Consider the following 27,948-nt stretch of genomic DNA (forward strand, 5'->3'; position numbering starts at 1 on the left):
GAGGTCAACATCTCAGGAGCTCAACATACCTGCTTACTGACACAAGGAACGCAACAGTTGTTGTACCTTGTGGGCCCCTGTTTGAGGCCAGGTCAGAACAACTGCTGCTACCATTAGGTTTGAGGAGACATTAGGTAGGGGGATGGGGTGGGAGGGTAGATTGGGGTGTGACTAACTATGTAGTTTGAACTACTTTTTATAAAGTTGTTGTTACTGTTCAACGGAATGAAAAGTAGGCTACGTGAAAAGCATGTCTTGATGACCAGTGTCATTCTGTGTAAACCAGCAAGCTGCGTCCCATATGGATGACCTCATCACCGTGCTAGGTAGCAGTTAGATTATAAGTAGTTTTACTGCCCATCATGGTGATGAGGTCATCATGTGGGACACAGCTTGCTGGTTCTAAAACAACAATATTAAGGCAGTTTTGACCTTGAAAGCCCTAAACAGCTTGAGACTAGGAGATCTCAAGGGCTGCTTCCTTTAATGCAAATCTGTTTATATATTAAGATCCTAATCAGAGGCCCTCCTGCAGGATCTCAACCTTCTGAGGTGGCCCTGCAATGGAGCCCAGGAGCAGGAGATTCACCTGCTACTGATACTGCTATCTTTTTGGCACTGGATAAAACCTTGTATTTGCCTAGATTTTATTCTTTTCAGGGTGTGTATTAATGTGATTTTATGTTTTCTCTTTTTCATTTCCCCCTATTACTTGTGTTTTCATGGATGACTGTTTTGTAATTGATGCTTGTGTAAACTGCTTTGGAAGGTTGTCATCTAAAAAGTGGAATATAAAGACCTTAAACAAAAACAAGTTATTGTGTGGTGACCAGTAACAGATTGCGTAAAAAGAGAGCGGTTTAACAACTGTGCGGTAGAAATCATTTCAGCAGGGGCCACTTTTCTTACCAATGTGACAAGCTAGATCTGCCAAAATTCCTTCTCCACTATTAAAGGTACAGAAGCTCTGACCTCTGAATCTTGTCACCATAGTTCCAGAGGCTTGGTCTAATTCATAAAGACATAAAACGTTTTATATGGAACCAGCCCATTGAGTCATCTCGCTCAGTTCTGTGTGTCTTAGCTGGAGGTGCTGGGCAGGGTTCCTGTGGACCCATGAGGACTCCTTTGTGGTGGCAGCAGTGACACAAGTCGGCTGGCAGACTCACACTACCGCTGCCTTTGCTGCTAGGTATCTGTAGACAGGAGCATCCCAGAGGCTTCTGCATCATCACAGAGCCTGGGGGTACCCCCATTTACTTCTGGGGAAGGCAGGAGAAAGAGGAGCAGCTGAGTGTGGCTCAACTCCACCTTTCTCAGAAGCTAACCTTTCTCCCAGAGGCCCCTACAGTGACACAGAGAACTATCTCTGTGCTGTTAGAGAACCCTGTGAGAAAGCCCATGAACCAGTGGGAGGGGGAACGGGCCCAAACCAGCAAAGGCCTTGGCACACAGTGGTGGCTCTCTTCTTCTTATCCTCCAAAGATGGGAAAGGAGGGACTCACTGCCAAAGGTGGAAGCTTCTCTTTTCCCCATCTGAGGAAGGACTCGGCGGCCAAGGTGGAAGCTTCTCTTCTTCTCTGAGGGTGGGTGCTTCTACTGGTAAGATTAGTGGATAGTCAGGAGCGATGCTTCCATGAGGCAAGGTGAAACAGTCACCTCAGGCAGCAGATTATTGTGGCACCAGCAAGGAGGCAAGATGCCTTCATGCCCAAGAGGGGGAAGAAGGCAGTGCACAAGGGGTGGGGCATTTGACACCCTCTGCAGGCGCAGAGAGATCCTGAGCCATTGCTGGGCAGGGACCCCAGGCCCAGCACAGGACTTTGCCCCAGGAAACCTGGCGGCAGGTGTAATGCTGGAGATTGAACCCAAGACCTTTTGCATGCAGAGTTTGTGCTGTGGCACTGAGCTATGACTTTTCCTCTAGGGTTGCCAGCTCCGACTGAAGATATCCCTGGAGATTTTTCCCCCCTGTATATTTTTAGCCTACTTTCCAGTAGGCTTATGAGATCACCCGACATTCTCTGTGTGTGTATGTCCTTGTGTCCATGTGTGTGTCCCCCTATCAACTTCGCAATGCATATGAACCCATATGAACCAAATCGGGTACAATTGTAGGGACACATAGGCACACCTCAATGGCGTAGTTTGGGATTATATCATCCACCCCAATTCAAATGGCAGATGTGTAAAATTTTGAGGCGCAAGTGGCCTAACTTGTGAACCGCCTAACCGATTTGAACCAAATCTGCTACAGATGTAGGGACACATAGGGACGCCTCGGTGGCGTAGCTTATGATGATGTCATCTACCCTAATTCAAGATGGCGGATGCATGAACACTTGAGACGCAGTTGGGCTAACTTGTGAACTGATTTGCCTAACTGATTTGGATCAAATTTAGTCCAGTTGTAGGGATAGTGAAAGAAAAGTAGGCAGATTAGTTCTTAGTAGAACAATTTGTTTACAATATCAGTCCATTCAGGTCTCCAAGATTGCTTTCAATAGTAATCTGGAGAGTGATGCTGATTCCTGGAGGCTCCAGGACAATCACGGGGTGGGGTTGTCAACCCTCCCCTCCCCAAACAACTGTCTTTCAGTTCAGCTATCAGTTTCAGGGAAGTACAGCACTATCTTCAAGTCACAGATTTAAAAGAGATGCCTAAAGCCATGCTTTTATCACATGCAAAATAAACTGCAGCCTTGAAATGACCTCCTGACTCAGTGCTCTGTGGTTACGAAAATCAGTCCTTGATCAGCAACAATGGGAATCTTGCTCAGCAATTCTTCCAGGAAGTGTTGTAGTGCCAATGTCATATTTCCACAGAGAGGTACATTAATGTAACTGCTGTAAAAATTCTGGTCACAGAAAGCTATGCCAGAAGCAGGTGTGTTAGTCAATATCTGAATTTGGGCCTTATGACAGTCTGTCCATAATGACAGTCTAATAGTTGGTTTTATGAGAGTCTAACAGGCCCTCTTAAGATGAGACTAGTTGAAGAACAGTGCATTTAACAGTACCACTGGAGCTGAATCATAGAATCTGTGAACGTAGTACCCTTGTTTAGACACGAACCACAAAAACTCTCCCATAACTGAGATTAAAAAGCAGCATTGCTTGCCATTTCCAATGATTTAGCAGCCCAAATAGAATGCTGAAATGTCACATCAAAAAAAGAACAAACTAAAAACAAAAAATCTCCAAAAACCCCTTCAGGATTCTGTCTCCTGTCCTGGTCCCTGTACCTGGGCATTTTTCACACAGCAGGCTTTACTGCGAGTTTACTGCAAGACTTTACTGTGAGTTCAAAGTTGCCCCCCAAAACCAACACAAAAAGTGGATTTTTTCGTTCTGGGTATAAATCGGGCTACACTCTTAACACTCAATGAAAAACCTGAATTGTGTGTGAAGTGCTTCCCAGTAGCTTGCAGGGACTTCGGGGTAAATCTAGATGCTATGTGAACGCACGCTTTCCATTCTGGAGGTGATGCACGCTAAAAGCCATGTGTGAAAAATGCCCGATGGTGCCTTAAGATATTCAATAACAGCTTTAAAGCAAGGGGAGGTGAATTAAATCCCCTGAATATATACATGTTACAACAGTTTCTGGTGCAATGATTAATTGTCACACCAAGGAAATCTACTGAGAAATAAACTGCTGCTGCTATTTAAGACTGCTGTTAAGACTGCAACCTTAGGCTGCTGCATAGACTGCCTTGGGCTGGAAAAGAACTTTGATTTCTTCCTGTACAGACAAGAAATTTCCCTGAAGGGATTTTGCATTAGTACAAGTGACTAATGCATTGGCGATTTACTTGGTGAGTAAATCTGGAGATTTACTCTGTTAAACATTGTTGGTCTGCTGTACCCATTGCACAGCTGTGCCTATGTCTTAGAACTGGGAAAGGAAAGAGTATGGGTTGTTTGTAGACAGGTTATACAGGTTATATAGATTCTTACACTAATGTCAGATTTTGCAACCTGACAGTCTAAAATCTGCAAAGAGAAAAAGAAGCACTGATCAGACTTAGACTTGCTTAGCTTCAGCAAGGTGGCTGTATCATTCATGGGTCCTCATACCATTCTTGAGCTGCCGCCTGCCTGTGGATTACGCAGATTCTACATCTGAACAGTTGAAGACCTAACAGACCTGCATCCAATCTGTGCTTTCATGTGGCAAATAAATAGATATTATATAAAGGCAATATTTTATAAACTCTTTCAACAGAGCATTATTCCACCTGTGGAAGCATCTTGTTGTCAGCCCAGGTGTGCCTATTTTCAGTTGTGAAGTGTTAAGAGCATGCAGATTGGAATCCCATTGTGAGCTGACTTCAGGCACTAAATTGCTTCTTGCTTGAAGTGTCAACAGTGTGAGATTTTAAACTGGAGATGACAATGGAAATGCATTTTAAAAAAATGTTTCTACTGAATGTAGTGCTGATGAACAGAGCTGGAAGCTTTTATTCATTCAGAGGAGCTGTAAAATTGCCTCCTTGCCAGAAAGGGAGACCAAAAAGAAGAGGGAAAAGAAGACAAACGAGAATGGATGAGTTTCCCCTTTAATTTCTTATCCCCTCTCCCCCTGCCCCCACTCCGGACTGCCAAAACTTGTTACAAAACCGGCTTGTTTAGGGACTATAAATTGGTCTGATTTGGCTGTTTCAAAGCTAGTCTTGCCAGAGCTGCCTCCCTCGATGCCAGAGCACCGTCACTGAGTGGATCATCCATCTTCTTGTCGCTTTTGGGTCCGCTCTATCACCCTGTGGTGTCCTTTTGTTGGATTCAGCTTCGTTTGGGCTGATACATTTTGATCTTGAAACCCAAGTGCGGACTGACTTTTGCAGACAGCATTCTGCCCGCCCCCACTACTAGAATCCAAATGGTTCCCCAAACTGCTTGAAAGCAGGAGTGCATGCACAGGATCTCTGAACAGATAAGATGTAATTAATCTGTGGGAAGGTTCACACAATTGCAGGTGAGTCAGTATTTAGGAATATAGGAGGCTGCCTTATACTGAGTCAAACTATTGGTCGATCTAGCTCAGTACCGTCCACACTGACTGGCAGCAGCTCTCCAAGATTTCAAGCAGGAGTCTCTCCCAGCCCTACCTGGAGATGCTGCCCGGGATTGAACATGGGACCTTCTGTATGCAAGTAGATGCTCTACCACTGAGCGATGGCTCCATCACCTAAGGGGAATATCTTGCAGCGCTCACATATAGTCACCCTGTTGGAATTTTTGGTTGGTGATTTAACCTGGTGTTAAATCATTCTTGGTGGGCCTGATTCTGGGTCAGGATTTTGTACAACCCATGACTTGTCCCCTTATCTAAGCAGGGTCTGCCCTGGTTGCATTTGAATGGGAGACTAGAAGTGTGAGTACTGTAAGTTATTCCCCTCAGGGGATGGAGCCCTCTGGGAAGAGCAGAAGGTTCCAAGTTCCCTCCCTGGCTTCTCCAAGATAGGGCTGAGAGAGACTCCTGCCTGCAACTTTGGAGAAGCCGCTGCCAGTCTGTGAAGCTACTAAGTAGGGGGAATCATTCTTATCTTCATGTGGTGAAAAATTTCTACTTCTCCAAGATAGGGCTGAGAGAGATTCCTGCCTGCACCCTTGGAGAAGCCGCTGCCAGTCTGTGAAGACAATATTCAGCTAGATAGACCAATGGTCTGACTCAGTATATGGCAGTTTCCTATGTTCCTAAAGACAAGAACAGGCCACACTAGTGGAGAAGAGCTGGTCTTGTAGTAGCAAGCATGAATTGTCCCCTTTGCTAAGCAGGGTCCACCATAGTATGCATTTGAATGGGAGACTATATGTGAGAACTATAAGATATATTTTTTAAATGTCTGGAAATTCAGTAATCCAAAAACCCTCAGTTTAAGTTGAGAGTTAAGATGCTTTACATTTTCTCTCGTACTCTAAAAAGGAATGGAAATAGTAAGTTAAGATGCCCATGTTAACTCCCACGCCATATAAGCTGTAAAGACTTTGTACAGTCTGGTATATGATGATGGCTTTAGAAATGAGGCTCCATGCACCCACACTTTGCCTTGATTAGAGATGCATCAAGGGCATCTCTAGGAAGTGATTAGGGAAACTACACCTGTTAAATGTCTGTCTAGATGCATCCCTCCTCAGCCCAATGTCCAACTGAAAGACCAAGGCAAAGTGTGGGTGTATGGAACCTCATTTCTAAAGCTGCCATTATAGGCAGCTTATATGGTGTGGAAGATGGGCACCTTAACTTGTCATTTCCATTCTTTTCAAAGCACGAGTGAAAATGTAAAGCATCTTAACTTTCATCTTAAACCGAAGGTTTTTGGATTACTGAATTCTAGTTCAAGAAGAGGAGCTAAACTACTATCACAACCTCCCCTGCCCCCAGCCTTCCTTCTCTACATTGAAGGGTTGCACAATAAGTAAAGATTGAACAAGTTCAGCTTTCCCAATCATTGCTCCACCATGACAGGAAAAGCAACAGTACATTGAATTTCTATGTACCAGGCAGCTGAGAAACACCCAGAGCCTACCAGAAAAAGGGCATTAATTCTGATCTTAGACCTGCTTCTTCTGAGATCTTCAAATGGTAGATGATATGCAATACTCTCAGACAGAGGTAAGGCTGGAATTGTGTAAATTGTAGGAGTGGGAGGAAATGGGTGACAACGTTTATTAAAATCTCCTTGCTCTGCATACTTGATAAAAGCTGGAATACTTCTGAGGGTTTGTAAATGAGAGTCTGAAGGTGTTCACAGACTGTTATGTATGTATGTTACCAACATTTTCTGATGTGCCTTCCATTTGTACAGGACCCTGAAGGCTTATTATTTATTTAATTATTTAAACTAACAATTAACAATGATTTTTTAAAAATTAAAAACAGATACAATATTTTTATCATCATTCCAAAAAACACTAATAGCAACATTCATTAGGGTGCTTTCCAGATTACACATGAAACAGGGGTAAAATGCTTCGATTTGGCAGGATCGTATTGAAAATGACCTCAAGAATCTCAAACTCCTACAGAGGGGAAAAAACAGTTATCTTTCTGCAATGGACTTGCAATGTTGTAGCACTATATCACAAACATAAATCCGAAAGAAGGCATCGGAAGTCTGAATGACACCTTGCTGTCAGCACAGGGACTGCAGTGTTTCTGCAGTCGGAAGTACGGAAGTACACACAGGAGATCCATCGTGACACTTTTGTAGTGTTTAATCTGGAAAGGGCCCAAGAGTGACAAAACCAAAGGAGACGCTACAAGGGGCTTAGATAATCACTTTCCACCCAGTTCAAAAGCGTGTTGAAATAGTCAGGTCTTGACTCGGCATCTAAAGGCAGAAAGGGAGGGAGCTCAACAGAGACTGCAAGTTCCACTTTCCTGCACGTCATATCTCATAGAGTAGGACCTCTGGGGGAAGCAATTACCCTTTCTTCCCACAGTCTGCCTGCTTCCCACCTGCCTTTCTGGAGTTCATAACAGTTTTGGGAGGGGGTGTGATTTCGATGTCGGGGAAATGGCACAGGAGAAAAGGGCTCGCCACCATCACCCTATTTCCAGTGCCACTTCCCGGATCAAGTAGCCTCACAAGGATGCTTTGAGTTTAAAAGGAAAAAGGTCAGAGATCCTGCATCACAACTGCTTAGGCCAGGGACTCCCAACGCTGGGGCCCCAGCTGTTGCTGGACTATAACCCCCATCATCTGCAATCATGCTGGGAGTTCTGGTCCTGTGGGCCCAAGTTTGGGAGTCCCTGGCTTAGGCCCTCAGTCTGTGCTCGCTACCACAAGACAGCTCTCCTCCATCTCCAAGCAAGCTACGAAAGACTCCTGTCTGAAACCTTGGAGAGCTGCTGCCAGTCCCTGTAGAACAAGAAGTACCAATGATCTGACTTGGGGGAGGCCTTGGGTCACACAATCATTCAAACATAGGTTCAAAGTAGGTTACAAGCACTAGCATGATTGTGTGAACCCATGCCAAAGTAGGAATCTCATATTCATCTTGGGCTATAAACCACCTTGGCACGGCTTTACACAATCACATTAATGTCAGTAACCCACATTAAACCTAGATGTGAGGGACTGTGTGAACCAGGCCAGTATAAAGCAGCCTTCCTATGGGGAGGCAGTGCAAAGGAACATCCAAAAAGATAAGCTGAGGGAATGATGGTATAGACTCCCCAAGAGGAGCTTGCTGATGTCCTTTTTAGAACTGATGTCCTTTTTAGAGCGATAATTCAGAAGAAATGGCCAAATGGGTTGGCTCTTTAGGCTTGCATTCCGTTTTTTAAAGAAAGACCATACTGAGATTCCACTAGTGTGCTCCAGAGGCAGCATCTGATGTCACTTACTATGTTTTTGTTTGCCTTCATTGATGTCTTCAAGAGCTCTTACATCAAAGGAGCAGCCATCTCTGTGAATGGCGGTAATGTTTGTGTTCTTTTTATCATTGTTTTTATTGTGGCTGTAGCAAGTTCACTGTAGTCTACATGAAGAGCAAAGACAAGCTCTACAAAAGTTCATTCAGACAAGCTTTTACAAAGGTGTCATAATTGTATTACATGCAAGGTAGTATTGTAGGCATACTTGACAACTGGCAGCCTTATTCATCTTCTCTTTACATGCCATGCTGTAGCTGTCATAACTAGTAGGAAGTATCTTGCATTCACAGATACCATTTAAATTCCAGCATTAATAGCCTGCAAAACATAAATCTGTAAACTCACAATAATGGGCGGCTTTGAGAAGAATGAATGTGTTAGTTTCTTGCAGCAAAAATAATGAATCTTGTGGCATTTTAAAGACTAACACATTTATTGCAGCATGAACTTTAGAACATTGATTCCAACCTTGGTTCCCCAGCTGTTGTTGACGACAACTCCCATCACGCCATCTTGAGAATGATGGAAGTTGTACTCCAGCAATATCTTGGAACCCAATTTTGAGAACCCCCCTGCTTTAGAATGTAAGAGTCCTGTTCAATCAAACCAAAGGCCCATCTAGTCCAGCATCCTGTTTCCCACAGTGGCCCATCAGATGCTTCTGGGAAACCCACAAGCAGAAGATGAAGGCATGCCCCCTCTCCTGCTGTTGCTCTCCTGCCGCTAGCATTCAAAAGCGTCCTGCCTCTGAACCTAGAGGCAGCATATACCCATCAAAACTAGTAGCCATTGATGACTGTCCTCCATCAATTTATCTCTTCCACTTTCATGGAGATCACCACAATCCCAAGCACTTTCTCATGGTTAGTTGCCACCAGTTCAGATCCCATCACTATAGGTGTGAAGTTGGGAGGTTTCTGCCTTAACGTGCATCACATGACTTACATTGAACTGCATTTTAACATTTTGTTGCCCAGACATCCAGTTTGGAGAGAACCTTTTGGAGCTCTTTGCAACCTGCTCTGATTCTCACTACCTTGTCTGGTGTCATTTGCAAACTTGGCCACCTCACTGCTTTCTCCTAACTCCAGATCATGTATGAAGTTAAAAACAGCCCCAGTACAGCTCCTGGAACTCTGCTACTTATTTTCCTCTGTTGCACTCCACTTATTTGAATGCTGTACTTACTATTTTTTAGCATGTCACTAATCAATTAAGATACAGGTTCTCAAACTTGGTTCTCCAAATACTGTTGGACTACAACTCCCATCATCCCCAGCCATAATGGACTTTAACCAACAACATCTGGGGAACCAAGTTTGAAAACTCCTGTATTAAAAGGATGTCTGCTTGTTCTATTATTTAAGTTTACTCAAGAGCTTTTGGTGAGAGACTTTGTTAAATGCTTTTTGAAAAAGAGAGAGCATGTGTGTGTCCTACATTCCTGTGTGTGGACACTTGGGTGTAGGGAAAAAACTGTAAAAAGTGGGGCCAAATGGCCATTAAAGGCAAGAATCTGTGACAGCTCTGTGTACAGTTTAAATATATACATAGGAACATAGGAAGCTGCCATACGGGGTCAGACCATTTGTCCATCTAGCTCAGTATTGTCTACACAAACTGGCAGCAGCTTCTCCAAGGTTGCAGGCAGGAGTCTTTTTCAGCCCTATCTTGGAGATGTTGCTGGGGAAGGAACTTCCAACCTTCCCAGAGTGGCCCCATCCCCTAAAGAGAATATTTTGCAATGTTCACATGTAGTCTCCGATTCAAATGCAAGCCAGAGTGGATGTTGCTTAGCAAAAAGGACAATTCATGCTTGCTAACACAAGACCTGGTGCAGCAGGAAGACAACCTGCCTAGAGAGCAGGAGGCTGTTGGTTCGAACCCCCAGTGGTGTGTTTCCCAGAATATGGGAAACTCCTATATCGAGCAGCAGTGATATAGGAGGAAGGTGCTGAAAGGCATCATCTCATACTGCACGGGAGAAGGCAATGGTAAACCATTCCTGTATTCTACCAAGAAAACCACATGGCTCTGTGGTCGCCAGAAGTTGATGGCACAACCAGCCAACAACCACAAGACTAGATCTCCTCCTCGACATACAGGATAAGTAGATTGGTCAGTCTTAATAACAGTAATCAATTCTGGAACTGCTAAAAGGAAACTTCAAATCTGCAGACAAACCAAAACCAAAACCAAACACTACCTGGTCTCCTGGAGGTCACCACAGGTGACCAGGTAATGAGGTTATTTACATGCCCATAATATAGTACCAGTTGTATGCTCTATTCTTTTGCTTGCTTGATTTTGGTCAGTCTTCTCCTGGCACTTTTCTGATGTGCAAGAACAGCGTGTGATCATTTCACTTGTGATTTAAAATCAAGACGCCTCTAATATTTTAACTCCCCATTATCATTGTCAGGCGCACTGTCAATATGCCAATTTCCTTGAGATTAAATTCGTGAGATAATCAGTCTGCTAATGAGGGGGAGGAATGAACAGCACAGATTTCCAATTATCTGCCATGCTTGGCTTATTCCATGTGCAAACCTTGTGGACATGGCCGCTGACTTCTCACTGTGACCTTGACAATGAAAAGCTGCATTATACTGTTTACTGTACCAGCTGCCTGGCAGCTTTTTTAGTAAATCAAAGGGAAACTGATTTATATTTAACTTATTTCCCTTGTTTATCATTGGAAAGTTTGACCTCTGGGTCAGAGATTTCTCAGCAGTTAAATGACCAAGCTGAAAAGGTATGGTCATTATCTTCCTTGCAAGAATTCTACACTTCAGACTTCTTTATAGGTCGTCAGATTTGACATTCAAAGAGCTTGCAGGATTAGGCCCTACATTCTAGGAGATATTTTTCATACCAAGACAACTTGATGCCCAAAGGCAGTGGTAGGCAATTAGTTTCACGATGGTCTGAGAAGATAATAATGGACGTAGCTCAGTGGTAGAGAACCTGCCTTGATTGCAGAAGATCCCAGGTTGAATCCATGGCAGCATCTCCAGGTAGATTTGGGAAAAGACTCTTGCCTGAAACCTTTGAGAGCCATTGGCCATCAGTGTGTAGACACTACTGAGCTAGATGGACGAATGGTCTGACTCAATATAAGGCAGTTTCCTATTTTTCTATGTAACATTATGGACAGAGACATATATTTCGGGTAAACAGACAATAGCGAAACAGACAAAACCGGTTCAAACAATCTACACCTACAAAATGAAAATCTCTGTAAAGTTACTTAGTGTAGTAAGTGAAAGACGCTAAAAGTTAAAACTATGAAGATAAAACTGTATATATAAGGGTTAATCAAGACTAATGACAGAGTGACACTGATTATAAAGGTAGCGAGACAGCAAAATTATATAATTAATACAGAGCAGTGTTAAATCTCATAGAATATTAGTTCTTAATGAGCTCTGAGTGAATTTTGCTAGCTATGAGGCAAAACGTAGCCACGTTATAAGACCTAGAGCCATTCTGATTTGCTAAAAGGAAATTCAGGTAAAAGGAATCAGTACAGGCTGGATATGGGCTAATATCTAAGGAGATAAGCTTATGTCGGATATCATGATCCAAAATTAGGTGTCATTGAGGTGTCCCTATGTGTCACTCACTACAATTGTACCAAATTTGGTTCAAATCGATTGGGCGATCCACAAATTAGCCCACTTGCAAACATTCATGCGTCCGCCATCTTGGATTGAGGTGGATGACAACATTACGAATTATGCCATTGAGGCGTAATTTGTCCCTACAGCTGTACCAAATTTGATTGTGCCTCAAATGTTAATGTGTCCTCCATCTTGAAATGGGGCGGATGACATCATCACAAACCACGCTGTTCAGGTGTCCCTAAGTGTCCCTAGAATTGTACCCAATTTGGTTCATATTGGTCAAAGCATTGCAAAGTTGAAAGGGACACACACACAGAGAGAATGCCGAGTGACCTTATTTTCCTTAAGGAAAGTAGGCTAAAAAATATTCCAACAAAATGGACAATGAAATAGAAATAAAGCTTGGATTTTTATAAAGCAACAAAAAACTAATAGTTAACAAGAAGAGTTATCTTGTAGTAGGCCTATTTGCATTAGAAATAATTTTAAATTATGTTTTACATTACGTAATATTTAAAATGTAGTAATTCTTTCTTATTCAGAGGCCCCTCATAATGTGATGTCCTAGTGTAGCTTACTTAGCTTGTGCCTAAATCTGTTACTGGGCTGTGGTGGAATTTCCAAAAAGCTACATAACGCCTTAAGAAAATTCAGTTTGGTAATCCAGTTCATGCTGCCTAACTTCTTCTTCTTTTTAAAAAACTTCTTGATGGACATTCAGTTGGATGTACAATTTAGAGCAAAATCTTATTAAAATAAATAAGATTTTGCCCTTTTAACTGTGCTTATTTCACTGGGATTTAGGATACCTGATTTAGGATTTCATTAGGATTAGGATACCTGCATCATTATGCAGTCCACCTTGTCTCTTGAATGGGGTTTTCAGCATCCTTGCAGCTGAGTCAAAGGGAAGATTGGGTTACACCTGAGCAGAGGGACTGGAGGCAGGAAGTGTGAAGGTCCCAGTCTCTTCAAGGATGCGATGGCTATGGTTGGGTTGTACTTGAGACCTAAATAACTGTGGAGAAGAGCAATATCATCGGAAAAGAAAGCTGAATCGGTTTCATTTTAGTCTGGGTTCAGCATTGGAACATTCAAGAACAAGAGTGCTCTGAGTATGTACAGAGTGCCTTTTCCCCACCAATAGCATTGCCTTTTTTGTACTGGTTGTGCCTTTAACTACAGTCTGAAACAAGTTAACAAGTGGCTGTTTTTTCCTGACCTGGAGAGACAAGTGGAAAAGTTTCACTTGCTAACTCTGTTGTCAGGCTGCTGTTACAAGCACAGCAAGTGGACTCCGAAAGGTAGCATCTATAGAACCAGAAAACAAAAGGTGGCAACTCTGTTTATTATAAGGGTTCTCAGATATTGTTGGACTACAACTCCCATCATCCCCAGCCACAATGGTCTAAGGCTTGTAGTCCAACATCTGGGGACCCAGGTGTGAGAACCCCTGATCTACAGCATGCTCCCGTCATCTGGGATTAGAGCAGGGGTGCATAACCCTGGCTCTCCTGCAGATGTTGGGCTACAACTCAGTATCCTTGACTATTGGTCACTGTGGCTGTGGATGATGGGAGCTGTAGTCCAAAACTAGTAGGATGGCCAAAATTGTGCAGCCCTGGATTAGATGAGACAAGAGTAGGCCCTGGTGCTTATCTTACCAAAAGCCAAGCACTGGTTGAATGGCAGTGGTACCCAGTCAGATGGAGAAATAGTAGAGTTCACATTTGCATGCAGGATGTCCTAGGTTTGATTCCTAGACTCTCCAGTGAAAAAGACCTCTGCTTTGGAGAGCTTCTGCCAGTTAGAGCAGATAGTTGCATATGCTGACTACAGCACAGATGACTTTCAAAAGACATTGGGAAGCAGACACCCGCCTGCCCCCCCTGTGAGAAAGCAGGACAGTGAAGGGGAACCTGAAAGCCTGTTAGCATCAGTAACCTTAATAGCACATCAAAAATCTACAGTGAAGGACCAATCAATTTTCACTGTTTGGAGACCAGTTTCTACATTTAGAGTGCTAAAGATCTATACTATGCCACATTATTCTTCGAATTGGAGAGAATGATGGCTGCATCTTGTTACAGGGGATCTTTCTGAAATGGTGTATATATGATAGCTGTGTCGTGTGGGTGGTTTTTGGTTTTTTGTTTAAAAGGAAATCATTATCAGATTTTAAAAGTTGGCAGTAGATAGTTCTGGGCCCAATGGAGCCATGATCTGACTCAGCAAAAAACAGCTTAATGTATTAAGGGAAGGGATGGAGTTGCATTGAGCGAGACACCCTCTATGAAAGGAGCCCAGGCCCAGCACTCTAGGAAAATTCAAGGGGCGCTTATTAGCATTTTGCCAATTCACACAGAAAGAAGGGGTAATGCAGGGCCCTAAAGCAGGGGTGGCCAAACTGAGGCTCTCCAGCTGTTGTTGGACTACTACAATTCCCATCATCCCCAGCCTATTGCAGTTGGGGATGATGGGAGCTGTAGTCTAGCAATAGCTGGAAAGCCTCAGGTCGGTCACTCCTGCCCTAAAATATCTATTAGGGAGGTGGAGGATTCCCCTCCCTGCTCCCAATCCACGCTTTGAGAGGCAATGAGAGCCCGATTTAGACATGCAGTACGAATGTACAGCTGTCTGCACACTCGTACACGTGTTTGTGTGCATGACTGTACCTGTGTTCATTTTAAAAGTGAGCCCAGATACAGGCCCTTAAAATGCATGGTACATATAGAAAGTGTACTTCTGTACGTGTGTTCAACATAACATGTGACTGAGTGACTGTATCTGTGTAAAGTTCTGTACCTGTGCACTCGTTCTACAAGTGTTGAACATCATGAGCTCTGTATGTGCTCCCAATTTTCAGCTGTGTGGAAGCAAGGAAAACCTGGGTAGTTTCTCCCCTTACCTTGCTTCCACGCAACTGAAAATTGGGAGCACACACATCTCCCAAACCCGGGTAGAACAGTTGTTGATTGTGTGGATGACTTCAATGTGTGAATGGGCCTGATCTTTCTAACCTTGCAACACTAAACTGATTTATTCAAGGGAAAGTTCCACTGATTTTTATGTGCAAGAGAGGCATAAGAAAGCATTTCGGGTTGCAACCTTATTCAGGCTGGCTGACTCCTATAAGCATCTGATAGAGATCTCTGAATATCTGGAATAAAACAGGAGGTATTTGTTAAAAAGAAAAGGTGAACCGCCGATATTTACTTCGATGGTTGCTGCAAACCTAAAGGTGTGATAGCCAACTTGGGAATAAACCCCATGAAATTCATTGGCGCTTGTTTCCTAATAGTACTTGCTTCCTAAGAGGGCGGAGAGCCGGTCGGGTGATCGCAAGCATGACTTGTCCCCTTAGCTAAGCAGGGTCTGCCCTGGTTGCATACAAATGGGTGAGGACTGTAAGATATTATCCTGAAGGGATGGGGCCGCACTGGGAGGAGCACCTGCCTGCTTGCATGCAGAAGGTTCCAAGTTCCCTCCCTGGCAGCATCTCCAAGAGAGGGCTGGGAGAGACTCCTGCCTGCAACTTTAAAGAAGCTGCTGCCAGTCTGCGCAGACAACACTGAGCTAGATGGACCAACGGTCTGACTCAGTATGGCAGCTTCCTATGTTCCTCATACACGCAGTGAGTTCGGATCGGGCCGCGGACGGTGATCCGCATGAGCGGCCGTCACGCCGGATAGATGGCTTCATCCGGTTCGTGGAAGGAGCCTTCGCTTCGCGGGGGTGGAGAAAGGGCTGCGCCGTGGAGCAGATCTGCTGCTACCTGGAGTAGCTGCGCCGCGGAAGCGCCGAGTCCCGCCCCTCCTCGGACTGCAGCCTGAGCCCGGCGAGCGTTCCCCAAAGCCGGGGCGGAGCCGCCGTCTCCTTCCCCGCAAGGCCGAGCAGCCAATCAGGCGACGGGGGCCGGCGCTAGGCGCCTTTTTCTCGGGGAGGCTGGCGCTTGAACTAGCCTTCGGGGGGCAGAAGAAGCGCCCGAGCGCAGCGGCGGCGGGGTCGCTGGAGGACTAGGAGGCACGCTCCGAGAGCCAGAGTTGCGCTCTTGCCCGGGGCTTCGACGACGACGACGGCGCCGCCGCAATGCCGCTTGCCCAGCTGGGAGAGGATCCTTGGCCCGACGTGGAGCTGCTGGGCATGGAACAGCTGGACGTGGAGCTGGACGGGGAGGTGAGCCGCCGCAGGGGGAGAGAAGGGCGAGCCGCCTCAGTCTCCAGCCCGGTCGGAGGAGGAGGCGGCAGCAGCAAGAGGAGGAACCCCGAGGGCAGGCTGGCGGGTCAACACCTGCTCTCGATGGTGCTTGGGATGGAAAGGGAAGCAAAGGTGTGAGATCCCCACCCACCCGCTCCGCGGCTCCAGAGGGGTAGCTGGGATGGCAAGCCCCCCTCCTCCATTTCTGTTTCAGGCATCTAATATATGTGGGATGTAGATCTCTCATCCATAAGTGCACTTTGTCCCTTCTGTGCTTGTCCTCATCCCCCCCCCCCCGCGCGCCCCGTGCTGGCGCTGGGCTAGCCTGGGAGAGGAGGATATGTGCGCCCATCATCCAGACTGGTGTGCACACACGCAAGCCTCCTTTTCTAGGCTAGGGACTTCTGTTTGGGAAAGGGGGCAATGCAACTCGGGCCCCTTACTTTTTGCACCCTGGAGGAAAAAAGACAGAGAGGGTGTCAGTGACTCTTGTTGTTGCTTAGTCTCGGGCACAAAGAGAGTAGTGCTTGTGAGGCTATTAAAGGTGACCGTCTAGAGCTGTGGTTCTTCATGTGGGGTCTGCCAGATGTGGATGAATTGTGGCTGGGGATGCTGGGAGTTGTAGTTCACCAACATCTGGCAGACCCCACATGAAAGAACCACTGCTCTAGAGAGCTCTTCCTGCTAATTAAAGTAATCCAAACCTCATCACTGCCGCCCCTCATCAATGCGCAGCGTTATGAGCTGCAGCGAAGTCCTGTGCCAAGTAATGGCCCTGGCCGGCCTTCCTTCTCCTCCTGTTGGTAAAAGAGTTGAGAAAGCTGTGTGTATTTGGGGTTGCTTTTCTTGATTGCTGGCTGAGCAATAACACAGGAGCAGACAGACTTCAGCTCTTCTGACACGGTTTAGTTCTTCTGTTTAAGCCAAGCAGAGGGAGAGAAAATAAGCACTAAACTCCTGCATTAATAAAAACCCACTAGGGATTTTTATTTGTTCTTGGCTGGCATCCGTGCAGTGTCTTGGCTTGTCTTGCTCTGCCGAGGCTACTCCTGTCTGTGTCCCTGGGGAATGGAATCCTTGTGGTTTGCTGCTGGGCTGCACCTTGAGAGGCTTAGGCTATGACTTCTGCCTCGGATGATCTCAGAACAGGCTCCCATTTTGCACCAAGCATCTTGAGTCCTTGAGGTTTCTAGTGCTTGATAGACTGGCATTTTCCCTCAATGCCTGAAACACGATCTTTGTGATAAGATCAGGAAAATGCCTGGATAAATGGAGAGAGAAATTGTACTCCTTCTGGGACATCAGGATGGCACCACAGTTATTCGATAACAAAACCAGCTGAGCTAGTGTAGTGGAACATAAAGTGGAAGTTTCTTGTTCAAATCCTGCCTCATTTCTACTACTCCCCCAAATCTGCAATATGGCCGTAATGATGATGCTGTCCTACCGTGCAGGGTTGTTTGTAGGGATTACTGAGAGAAATGTAGGGGCATAGCTAGGGGAGAGAGGGACTGTGTTTGCTCTGGAGTGAGGGAAATAATGAAGAAAATAGGGAGGGGTGGAGCTGGGGTGCCCAGGCTCTTTGAACCCATCTGCTCAATTATAGCTACACCCCTGGAGAAGTGCTGTTTAATACCTATTTAATACTAAGGCTGCAATCCTTTGCTTGCTTGAATAAAGTGGAACTTGCATTAGAGTAACTGTATACAGAATTGGGCTGTTTATTTCTGGATAAAATAGTACCATATTTACCTGAATAGAAGAAGACTCTGAATTTAAGATGGCCCTCTTAATAAATATGTTTTTAAGAAGGCCGCTAAATACAGGTTATACCCCACCTTTTTTTTTTTTACCCAGAAGGAAGAGGACTCTGGGTTTAAGATAAGTCTCCAATTTCTGACATAAAAGTTGGAAAAATATAGCTTTGGATTCAGGTAGATATGGCATATCGGCATTACGGTGGCATGCAAACCACCACAGTTTACATTCTAAGCACTAGTTCAGCAGTGTGAACTAATGCAGTGTGCTGGGTGCTAGAGATCACAGGAAGGAGAGAGACCATCTCCGTCCAGAAGGCTCACAATTGCATGCATGACAAATGTGGAGAAAGCAAAGCTGGATAAGGAGCAGTGATGCCTTGGGTGGGGTGCGGGTGGGGGAAGCAGAGTTCAGAAAGGATGCACCTAGGCTGGTCCTTCGGAAGTGATATTTGAAGATCCAGGCAAGGGGTGCCCAGCCTGGGGTTCTCGGCTGTTGGACTACAAGTCCCATCATTCCAGCTGTAATAAATTGTGGCGGGGATGATGGGAGGTGTAGTCCTACGACAGCTGGAGAGCTTCGGGTTGGCCACCATTGATCTAGGCTAAGTGCAGGTGGCAGTGATGCTTCTGATGCTTTGGGTTCAGTTTGCTTGTGCACATCCAGCAGTATAAAGGGGTTTCCTAGGAAATCCCTGTGAGGGCTGGAGGAAGCCAGTGGTGCTGATTTCATGGCCCATGCCGGCTGCTGTGAGTTGGAGCACTCTGCATGCTTAAATTGTGGGAAGTGGGGACACTAAACGGTGCCCAAATGTTAGTTAGTTGGGGCACCCTGACAGCTCTTAAAGCAGAGGGGTGTTGGCTTGAGGAGAGAAAAGGAAACTCCTTGAAATCACCTCAGCCTGGCTCTTCTGCTAAGTTAAGCATGGGTCGTGCTAGCCAGTGCGTCAGTGTTAATTGGTGCATATCCACATTTGTGCAAAATGTTCAAGGTTCAATCACCACGGGAGTGTTATTCATGCGCAGTGGGCAGGGTGTTGTTCTTGGAGAGATGAGTCTTGACTTGAAGTTTCTTACTGAAAGGATACAAGGGGACTCATTTGCTACCAGACTCTATTGACTGTTGACAGGACCTATCTGAGTGTCTGGCAGATCTGGATTATGCCAGTAGCCATTGGTGGAGAAATGAAATCCACGCAACTCGTCCGGAGTCCTATTAACTGCAGTTTTTCCCCCAAAAGTCTTTCTGCATGCCTTCAGTTTGCAGTATAGCCATTGATCTGTTTAATGGCACTACTACTTTCTCTGCAGTGATTTTTCATTCTTAATGGCCAGTTGGCTTGATGTAGTAACCAACGGAGTGGTTAAACTTCCCGTTAGCTAAAAGAAAATGAGATGGGGTGGGGGTGGGGGTGGGGGCGGCGGGGAGAAACTTTCTCAGAGTCGCTTGTCCCCAAGGAGTTTCCTCGGATTTCAGTACTTGGTTTGAAAAGAATGCTGTCCTCTCATTCAAAGGCATAATTTGATCCCTTCACACACTGTGAAATGTGGAGTCAAGGTTCACAGACTTGTTTGGCTTTTGTTTTTAGGTATGGAGGCCCCAAGGGCTGCATTGACCTTTGGGCCAATGAACTTCATGGCAAGGCCCAGTAGCCAGTGGAGGCCCCCATTGGCCTTAAGTGCAGCTCTTTGACTCATTGTTTGTTAGGCGTGTGCAAAGCTTCAGCCAAAACCAATTACTCCGCACAGTTTCCCTGGTACTGTGCCGTGCCGTGCTTTCTCCAGCATTGGTGGGGCTCCTTACAGGTGCCACTGCTCAAGAAGTTTCCCTCGAACAGGAATTTCCAGATGTTGACTAGAGCTCCCATAACCCCCCGCTAAAGGCCACTGCATTGGAGATGATGGGAGTTGTAGTCAACATCTGGGAATTTCTGTTGCAGAGAACACTGCTCTCATCTCAAGCTCCAGTGCCATCTTGGAAGGTTTGCATGGCGCTCCGGGAAGTGTAGTCCTTTCAGAGCTTTCCCCACAGAGCTCTGTGGGATGGGGAGCAGTGGGAAGGACTCTGCTTCCCAGCAGGGGTAGCAAAACTATTTGCATTTGCAGAAGAACTCCTGAATTGTGTTTGCCTTGAGCCATGTTTTATGTTTTCATGATGGTCTATTTCTTAGGAATATTTCGCGGGTTCCTTGGATTATGTTTTACCTTGAGCTATGCTTTTAGCCTTATCTTTGTTTTTTTTAATGAGATTAATTTTACCCTGAACTATGTTTTCATGCCCAATTATTGTAAACCACTCAGAGATATAGGTTTTGGGTGGTATATACATATGTTATCATTAATAAGAAACATATTTATTTATTTTTGAGGTGTATTTTTGGACTGTGTTTTACCTTGAGCCATGTTTTTATCCTTGCCTATTTGTTTACAAGTGTTTTTTTCCTTTTATATTTGGTTTATTGGCATGTGGAAAACATCTTGTATTTTGCTGCTCAATATTTTATTTATTATTATATTTACATACTACCTCATGTGTGTGTCCCTAGGCAGTATACATAATTTAAAATACAACAAATGTGTAAACAGACCAAAACAATTCAACAGTTTAAAATTAAAACCTGAGAAGAGGTTCATCTTTAGGGTCTTGTAAAAAGAAACCAGAGCTGGAGAGACTCTTATTTTGACAGGGAGTGTATTCTAAAACCTGGGGGCAGCCGTGGAGAAGGCCCAGTCTTGAGTTGCCACCAAACAAGCTGGTGACAACTGTAATCAGACCTCCCCAGATGAATTTAATAGGTAGCAGGATTCATGACAAAGGAGAAGCTCTCTTAAGAACCCTGGACTTAAGTTGTTAAAGGCTTTATAGGTGATAACCAGCACTTGGTATAGATTGTAATAGAATTCTATCTGTCTGTTTCCCAGCAGTCTGTGCGTACCTTCTAAAATGGTGCTGGGTTGTGACAGGGCTCTGTTTCTCGTAACCCCCCGCCCCGCCCTGCAGCATGCACTTGGAAAAACTCAGTGCTCACAGTGTGAGTGGGAAATTTATTTATTTGATTTATATACCACCCCTCCAAAAATGGCTCAAGGCAATTTACAAGACACACACAAATTACAATCAAGACTAAACCAATTAAACAATTAAAATCATTTGAACATTAAAAACATTAACATCATTTAAAACAGCATTAAAAATTTAAACCCTAAATCTAATTAAAAGCCTGGGTGGATAAATGTGTCTTCGGCACCTTTTAAAAAGTGGCCAGAGATGGGGAGGCTCTTATTTCAACAGGGAGCACATTCCAAAGTCCAGGGGCAGCTAAGGAGAAGGCCCGTTCCCGAGGAGCTGCCAAGTGAGTTGGTGGCAACTAAAGGTGAACCTCCCTAGATGATCTCAACAGGCGGTGGGGCTCATGGTGATGAAGACATTCTCTTAAATACCCAGGGCCTAAGCTGTTTAGGGCTTTCTAGGTTATGGCCAGCACCTTGTATTTTGCCCAGAAACGTATCGGCAGAAATGGCTCTCGCACCGAGAATCTTTTGCCAAAGGGGCCCTTGTGACACCTCAACTTGTGGTTTGTGGCAAAAATATCAGCCTGCTTCCCCCACTTGAGGAAATGTTCAGCCTCCTCCCTGATACCTCGAGACTCTCAGGATCTCTGTGCAAGAGTTCCTCTGTTTTCACATATATATTGAGCTAAATTCTGTTACACATTGACCAAACTAAGAGAAGCTAGAGCACAGCAATCGGTTACTGTCAAAGGTTCCTGATTTTATCTACTTGATAACATTTTAGATTTTGTTTCTGTTTTTGTTTTTTCTCTTTACTGTGTATATTCTGTGTCTATTGATGTTTGATCTAAGATCGTAAATAAACAACTAACTAACTAACATATATATTGACAATAAAGCTGCCATGTGGAATAAACAACAACCAGGGATTTACTGTATTTACCTGAATCCAGGACTAGTTTCCCCCCCAAGTTCTTTGATGTTAGAAATTGTGGGTGGGTGGGGTTATATTAAATTCAGGCCCCTTTTCCTTTTCTGTAAATATTATAACATATTTCTCCCATATTTTTAAAGGGGGTCAGCTTCTGTTTGGGTAAATACAGTATTCTGGCTTGAAAAACATATAATGATTCTCTTATGGGCAGAGCTACATGAAGCACACCTTCCAACTATTGTTCCCTCTAAGAGGGATTCCCAGATGTTATTGACTACAACCCCCAGAATCCCCAGCTGTAATGGCTTTTGTGTGGGGATTCTGGGTGTTGTAGTCAAACATCTGGGAATCCCTTTTAGAGTGAACACTGCTTCCAACCAGCAGCAGAAAACCTTAACAGTCTTAAACTGACATTAACTGTCACAGAGACTCACCCATGGCCAGCCTGCCTATGGAATCCCCTCTGCCCGATCACTGTAGGGCTTTTGTGGCTTCTATTACCTTCAATACAAAACCTCCAGTAGAACTTTGAACCATATCACGAACACCGAAACAAATACAAACCCCCACTTCATCATAGCACACACCTGAAAAATAGTGAAGATCACAGCTTTCATCACCTATGCTGTAGATTAGGGTCTCTGCCACAGTGCACTGGTATAGTGTACTACTACTACGAATATTTATATACTGCTTTTCAACAAATGTTCCCTAAGCGGTTTACATAGAGAAATGAAAGATAAATAAATAAAGATGACTCCCTGTCCCCAAGGGGCTCACAATCTAAAAAGAAACCTAAGATAAATACCAGGGATGCTGTGCTGGGGATGGATAGGGCCAGTTGCTCTCCCCCCTGCTCAATAAAGAGAATCACCACTTTTAAAACGTGCCTTTTTTTCTCAGTGTTGTGGCCAAAGCAGGGGTAGGCAATGTGCAGCTCTGCAGATGTTGCTGGACTACAACTCCCATCACCCCTGGCCACAGTTTATTACAGCTGAGAATGATGGATGTTGTAGTTCAGCAGTGGCTTGAAAGCCACACATGGGCTACCTCTGGACCGGAGCATTAGAACAGGGCTGAGGAGACCCAGGTTCAAATGCTTACTCAGTTTCACAGCTCACTGTGTGACCCGGGACCAGCCCGGGTTCCTGGCAAATTCTTCCTGCCCAGCCTAACAAGGTGGCTGTGAAGACACAAATGAAGACTCCTGCTGCCCTGAGCTCCTTGGCGCAAGGCCAGGATAGAAGTATAATAAACTCTGCCTGCAGAGTGAGACTTGCCCATTCTCTCAAATTCCTGACCGCTCAAATAAGTGTTTGTTCTCTCCCATCACATGATGGGCGAAGGGTAGCTCTGTTCCCGGTTATGGAGAGAGACACCTAAAACTTTTGCGGCTTGCCTGGTATGAGAAGCAAAACGATGCTCCTCCTTTGTGCTGCAGCCGAGAACAGGTGTGGGATTAACAGGATGGCCAAAGTGTCGGCCTGTAAGAGTCACATCCTGCACGCTCTGCAGAATGAGATGCTAGAATTCTGGACTGTACCACTTCAGACTGCAGGTGGTTGGTCTGGTACTCTTCAATGTTCCTTTCGTGTTAGTAAACTAGTGGATTTGGAGAAGGGCTACATAAATTCCCTAGCAGATGTTGGGGAGCATTCCGAAACGCCCCTGCAGACTGAAGCGATACAGCCCAAGATCTCTACTCATGATTTGCTCAGCCTCTTCATTCTGCATGACCAGAGGCCACTTTATACAGTTAGTAGGATTAAGTGTTAAAGCCCTTCCTGGTGTGTGCTATTTCGGGATGAATAATAATAATGCTTGGCATTGGTGCTGCATGGGGGGATGCCAACCTGAGGCTTTCCAGCTGCTGTTGGACTACGGCTCTCATCATGGGGGTGATGGCAGTTGTAGTCCACAATCTGGGAAGCCTCCAGTTGGCCACCTCTAGTATAGCTCTTTGGAGTGTTCGAAGCGTATTACCTTGTTGCTCACTTACCACACAACTTGGACCCTCCAGCTGCTGTTGGACTACAACTCCCATCATCCCCAGTGGCTAATAGTTAGGAGTGATGGGAGCTGTAGTCCAACCTCTGCAGGAAGGCTGATGTTGTGCAGCCCTGTCTTACAATGTTGTAAGGCTATTATCTACATGCTTCAGATATGAGGAATGTAATGGAAGAGTTTGTCCCTATAACTCACAGGTGATGGAGTCTGAATATGTTCTTCTAAGTTGTTGGTTTTTTTGTTTTCTTTTTATCCAGGGCTAAGAGAGTTTCTGCTCTGGGAAGAGCACCTGCATGCTTACATGCAGAAGGTTCCAAGTTTCCTCCCTGGCAGCATCTCCAAGATAGGACTTAGAGAAACTCCTGCCTGCAATCTTGGAGAAGCTGCTGCCAGTCTGTGTAGATAATACTGAGCTAGATGGACCAGTGGTCTGACTCAGTTTAAGGCAGCTTCCTATGCCTAAGGCCATCAAATCAGTTCATGGCAGAGGTGAAATTTCGAAGATTTCTTTGCCACTGACAAAGTGGTCTCTTAGTCACTATGCCATGTAGGCTCTGGCTGAAGGTGCAGGTTTATGGGTTTTCTGATGTACTAAAAGGATACATCTCTCTCTCTCAAAAAAACCAACCAGCTCCTCCATTCAGGGCTAGAAAACACAGGTGCCTGGTTGCCCCAAACAGCAAGGAAGTGTAGTGAACTCTGGTCTGCGGCTTGTCTGGAGGATGGAGGTGGGGATGTTAGAGGGAATGGGGAGAATGCTTGGAGGGTAGAATGACTGTTGCACTTTTGGGGCAGTTTTTGTGTGTTTGGGACAAGGTAGAAGATGGCTTAGATCCTTAGGTGAGGTGAAGTTAGAAACCTGTTAGAAGCAGCTATGTTGGAAGAGAAGCATATACCTCTAATTAGAACACACACATTTGAGGACACTTGGTATATTTTTCCTTGTTCACAATGAAAACAAGTGGACCATAAAATCTGGTGTCCTCTCCGAAGACCCACATATCTGCAAGGTTTCAACACTTACCCTGGAATCTGGAACAAGCACAACTGGGCTGGGACAGTGTGTTCCGCCCGGTTTGCGAAGCCTTTTAAAATCTTGGTTCTTCCACTCCGAAAGGTTGCTTTAGATGGCCGATTGCCTTCCCTTGTATTACATTGGGCTTTGTGTTTAGCTATCCCATTCCCTGCATGCCATCCATGCCCTGTGGAAAGGCCAAAGCATCAAGTAGCAACATGCCCGGGGAAAGTGAGCGGGTACAGATGGAACTTGCGTCTTGCATCACATCCAACAGAGCTCTTACAGAAAATGAGGAAACGGCTTTGTGTTTTGGCTTGCTCTAGATGCTGAAAAATAAACCAAGCATTCTCTTCTCAGTTAACTATGTTTCAACTACATATCACTTGTGGCTGGTCGCATGTAACTATCTCGATGTGGAATGTTGCAGTTGAATGTGTCAACACAGTCAGTAGAAAGAATGGAGGTGGTATAACCTCTGAGGGTTCATTCACATGAGATGCTGGTTGCCACGATGCTGCCGTTATTCAGCAATGAATGTGCTTCTATGAACTAGTAATCCAGGTTGGATTACCGCAGAGTGCTTTATGTGGGGCTGCCCTTGAAGACAGCTCAGAAGCTTCAGTTGTTCCAGAATGGTGCTGCAAGGATGCTCGTGAGAGTTAGTTGTTTCACATGTATTGTACCCATCCTGCGGCAGCTTAATTGGTTATCAGTTTACTTCCAGGCTAGATTCAGGGTGCTGGTTTTGACCTTTAAAGACCTACATGGCTTGGAGCCAGGGTTTGCCCTTATGAATCTGCCAGTGCCCTTGGGTTTATAACTTGGGCCCTGTTGGTGGCCTGAGATCTAGCTGGCAGGGAGGAGACGGGGCCTTTTTGGCTGTGGCCCCTTGGCTTCAGAATGCCTTCGAGATGTGAGTTGCCAAGTTCCCTTAAGGTTTTTAAGGAACACTTACAAATTCACCGTTTGAGAGGCTTATTAGTTTTTACTCCCAGACTATCTCCAGTAGGTTTTTAATCTGTAAATCTGGTTTTCACTGGGTGTAGTTTTTAAACTGAACTTTATTTATTTCATATTGTTGTCATGGTGAGCTGACCTGAGCAGTATTGCACTGGAGGGTCTGGATACGCATACTTTAAATAAATACGTAAACTAGCCCTGGATACTAGAGCAAGGGGCCCAAGCTGTGGCCCTTCAACTCTTGTTGGACTAGGACTCCCCTCATCCCTGACTACTGGCCATTGTGACTAGGGATGATGGCATTTGTAGTCTAACAGCAGCTAGTGGGCTGCCGTTTGAGACCCCTGCTCTAGAAGAAGGGAAGCCACTCTGTGCATTCAGTGGCTACTTTCTTCCTCTAATTCAAATGTGTTGGTTTGGTGATCAGGAGGAATAACTCCTTGATAATCGGAGGGAAAGTTAACAGTGTCGGACACACAGGGCTTCTGTCAGGCTTGGGATTTACTCATTCATCCTGCTGGACAGGCAGCTTTTGCATCTTCTGCTGACTGGCCACACTTCCCCCAGCACTGGGGCTGAACTGATTTCTGTGGGCGCCATCCAGCAGAGTCTGTGTGTGGTCTGCTGAAGGAAATGGGGCGGGGCTGTCGTCCAGTGTGCAGTTCAGAGGCATAGTTCGTCTGCTTTGCATGCAGAAGGGCCCAGGTTCAATCCCTGGCAGCATCTCCAGGTAGGACAAAATTTATTTATTTTTTTAAATAGGACAAGATTTTTTTTTATTGAACCAACAAACTACCAAAGCATACAGTACGTTGCCAAAGCACAATTATATACAAAGTGGTTGTTTGTACATGATATATCTACAAAGATTTACACACAAGGATTTGGAAACACACAAGGTTATGAAGTATGTGCAGGTAGTACTGTAACTCGGGGGTGGGGGATTTCAAGGCACATCAGGTAATCGGGGGGGTTACGTCCGACATCCATTTCCACAATTTGTCCCATTGCTGTTTAGAAGAGATACTCTTGTCTTTTTGCACATAACCATACAAACCTTTCCAGAAGAGATTTACTGTCTCATCTGCGTGAACCTCTTGGTCGCGTCTTCCCTCCCTATTCCTATGCAGGAGCATTGCATAAATGACATACACGTTTACTAACCTGATTACGAGAAGGGGAGAGAGATTCCTGCCTGCAACCTTGGAAAGCCACTGCCAGTCAATGTAGACAGTACTGAGCTAGATAGATCAATGGTCTGACTCTGTACAAGGCAGCTTCCCATGTTCCTATGAAATGCCTAGGCAATTAATGCTGTTTGACATCTGGGCATATTGATGCTACAAGCTCAGGTCTGTTCTTTGTTCCTTTAACCATTAAAAAGTTCTTCCAATATATCCTGGGCATTCCGTGTTGAGGAATGTGCTGAGAATTCTCTCACAGCACTGCAGGCCCCCAGGTTTCTTGGGATAAAGGAATGAATCTTAAACCGGGGCGGGCGAATCGAGAGATTCTGTGTGTAAACAGTAACAGACTCAAAAACCCCTTAACAAGAGCCTGCCACCATGCTCTGTGAGTGACAGTCGCTCTGAACCAACATGTCACCCAGTCATAGCTTGAATACAGTTGTGCTGCATTTCCCCTTTGGCGCTCTGCATGTGGTATATTGTGATCTGGATTATGGGAGTTAACTTGGTTGGCGTGGGCAGGGCTGATCGACGGTTAATCCTTCCTTAGAGTGGGTGTTAGTGACCTTCTTGTCCCTACCAGTCATAAAATCCTGGGATTGCCCTGTGCATGGAACTGCTCACTTGCCTTGGGCTAACTTGTCTCGATGCTAGAAACATTCACCTTGATAGAAGATGGTGTGGGAGGTGCCGTTAATCTGTGTAGTTGCCAAAAAGTGGAGTTTAACCTTAAACGGTTGACCTGCCTGTGGAGGCAGCTAGTATAGTAGGATCTGGGGCATGGGTACTTGCATTCTAGCAAAGAGTTGTGTATAAAACAACTTGTGTGGACCTGTCTGGCTATTCCATTGCTATTTTTGCTAG

At 45.1% G+C, this 27,948-nt stretch overlaps 1 protein-coding gene across 3 annotated transcripts in view; it reads left to right on the plus strand.

Annotated features, from left to right (window-relative positions):
- RPS6KA1 (ribosomal protein S6 kinase A1) overlaps positions 1–27,948 on the plus strand; it is a 145,473-nt gene that overhangs the window by 9,981 nt on the left and 107,544 nt on the right. Inside the window, exon 1 of one of the 3 annotated variants that reach the window (XM_053268334.1) lies at positions 15,966–16,188. The exons of 1 other annotated variant lie outside the window; for it this stretch is intronic. In XM_053268334.1, the coding sequence (XP_053124309.1) occupies positions 16,102–16,188 (87 nt within the window). In that variant the 5' untranslated portion in view covers positions 15,966–16,101. Of the gene's footprint in view, positions 1–15,965; positions 16,189–27,948 lie in introns of those variants that run through there. One more of the 3 variants, XM_053268332.1, reaches the window with a different exon arrangement.

The sequence above is a fragment of the Hemicordylus capensis genome, chromosome 7 (genome assembly GCF_027244095.1).
Source record: "Hemicordylus capensis ecotype Gifberg chromosome 7, rHemCap1.1.pri, whole genome shotgun sequence".
Lineage (NCBI taxonomy): Eukaryota > Metazoa > Chordata > Lepidosauria > Squamata > Cordylidae > Hemicordylus > Hemicordylus capensis.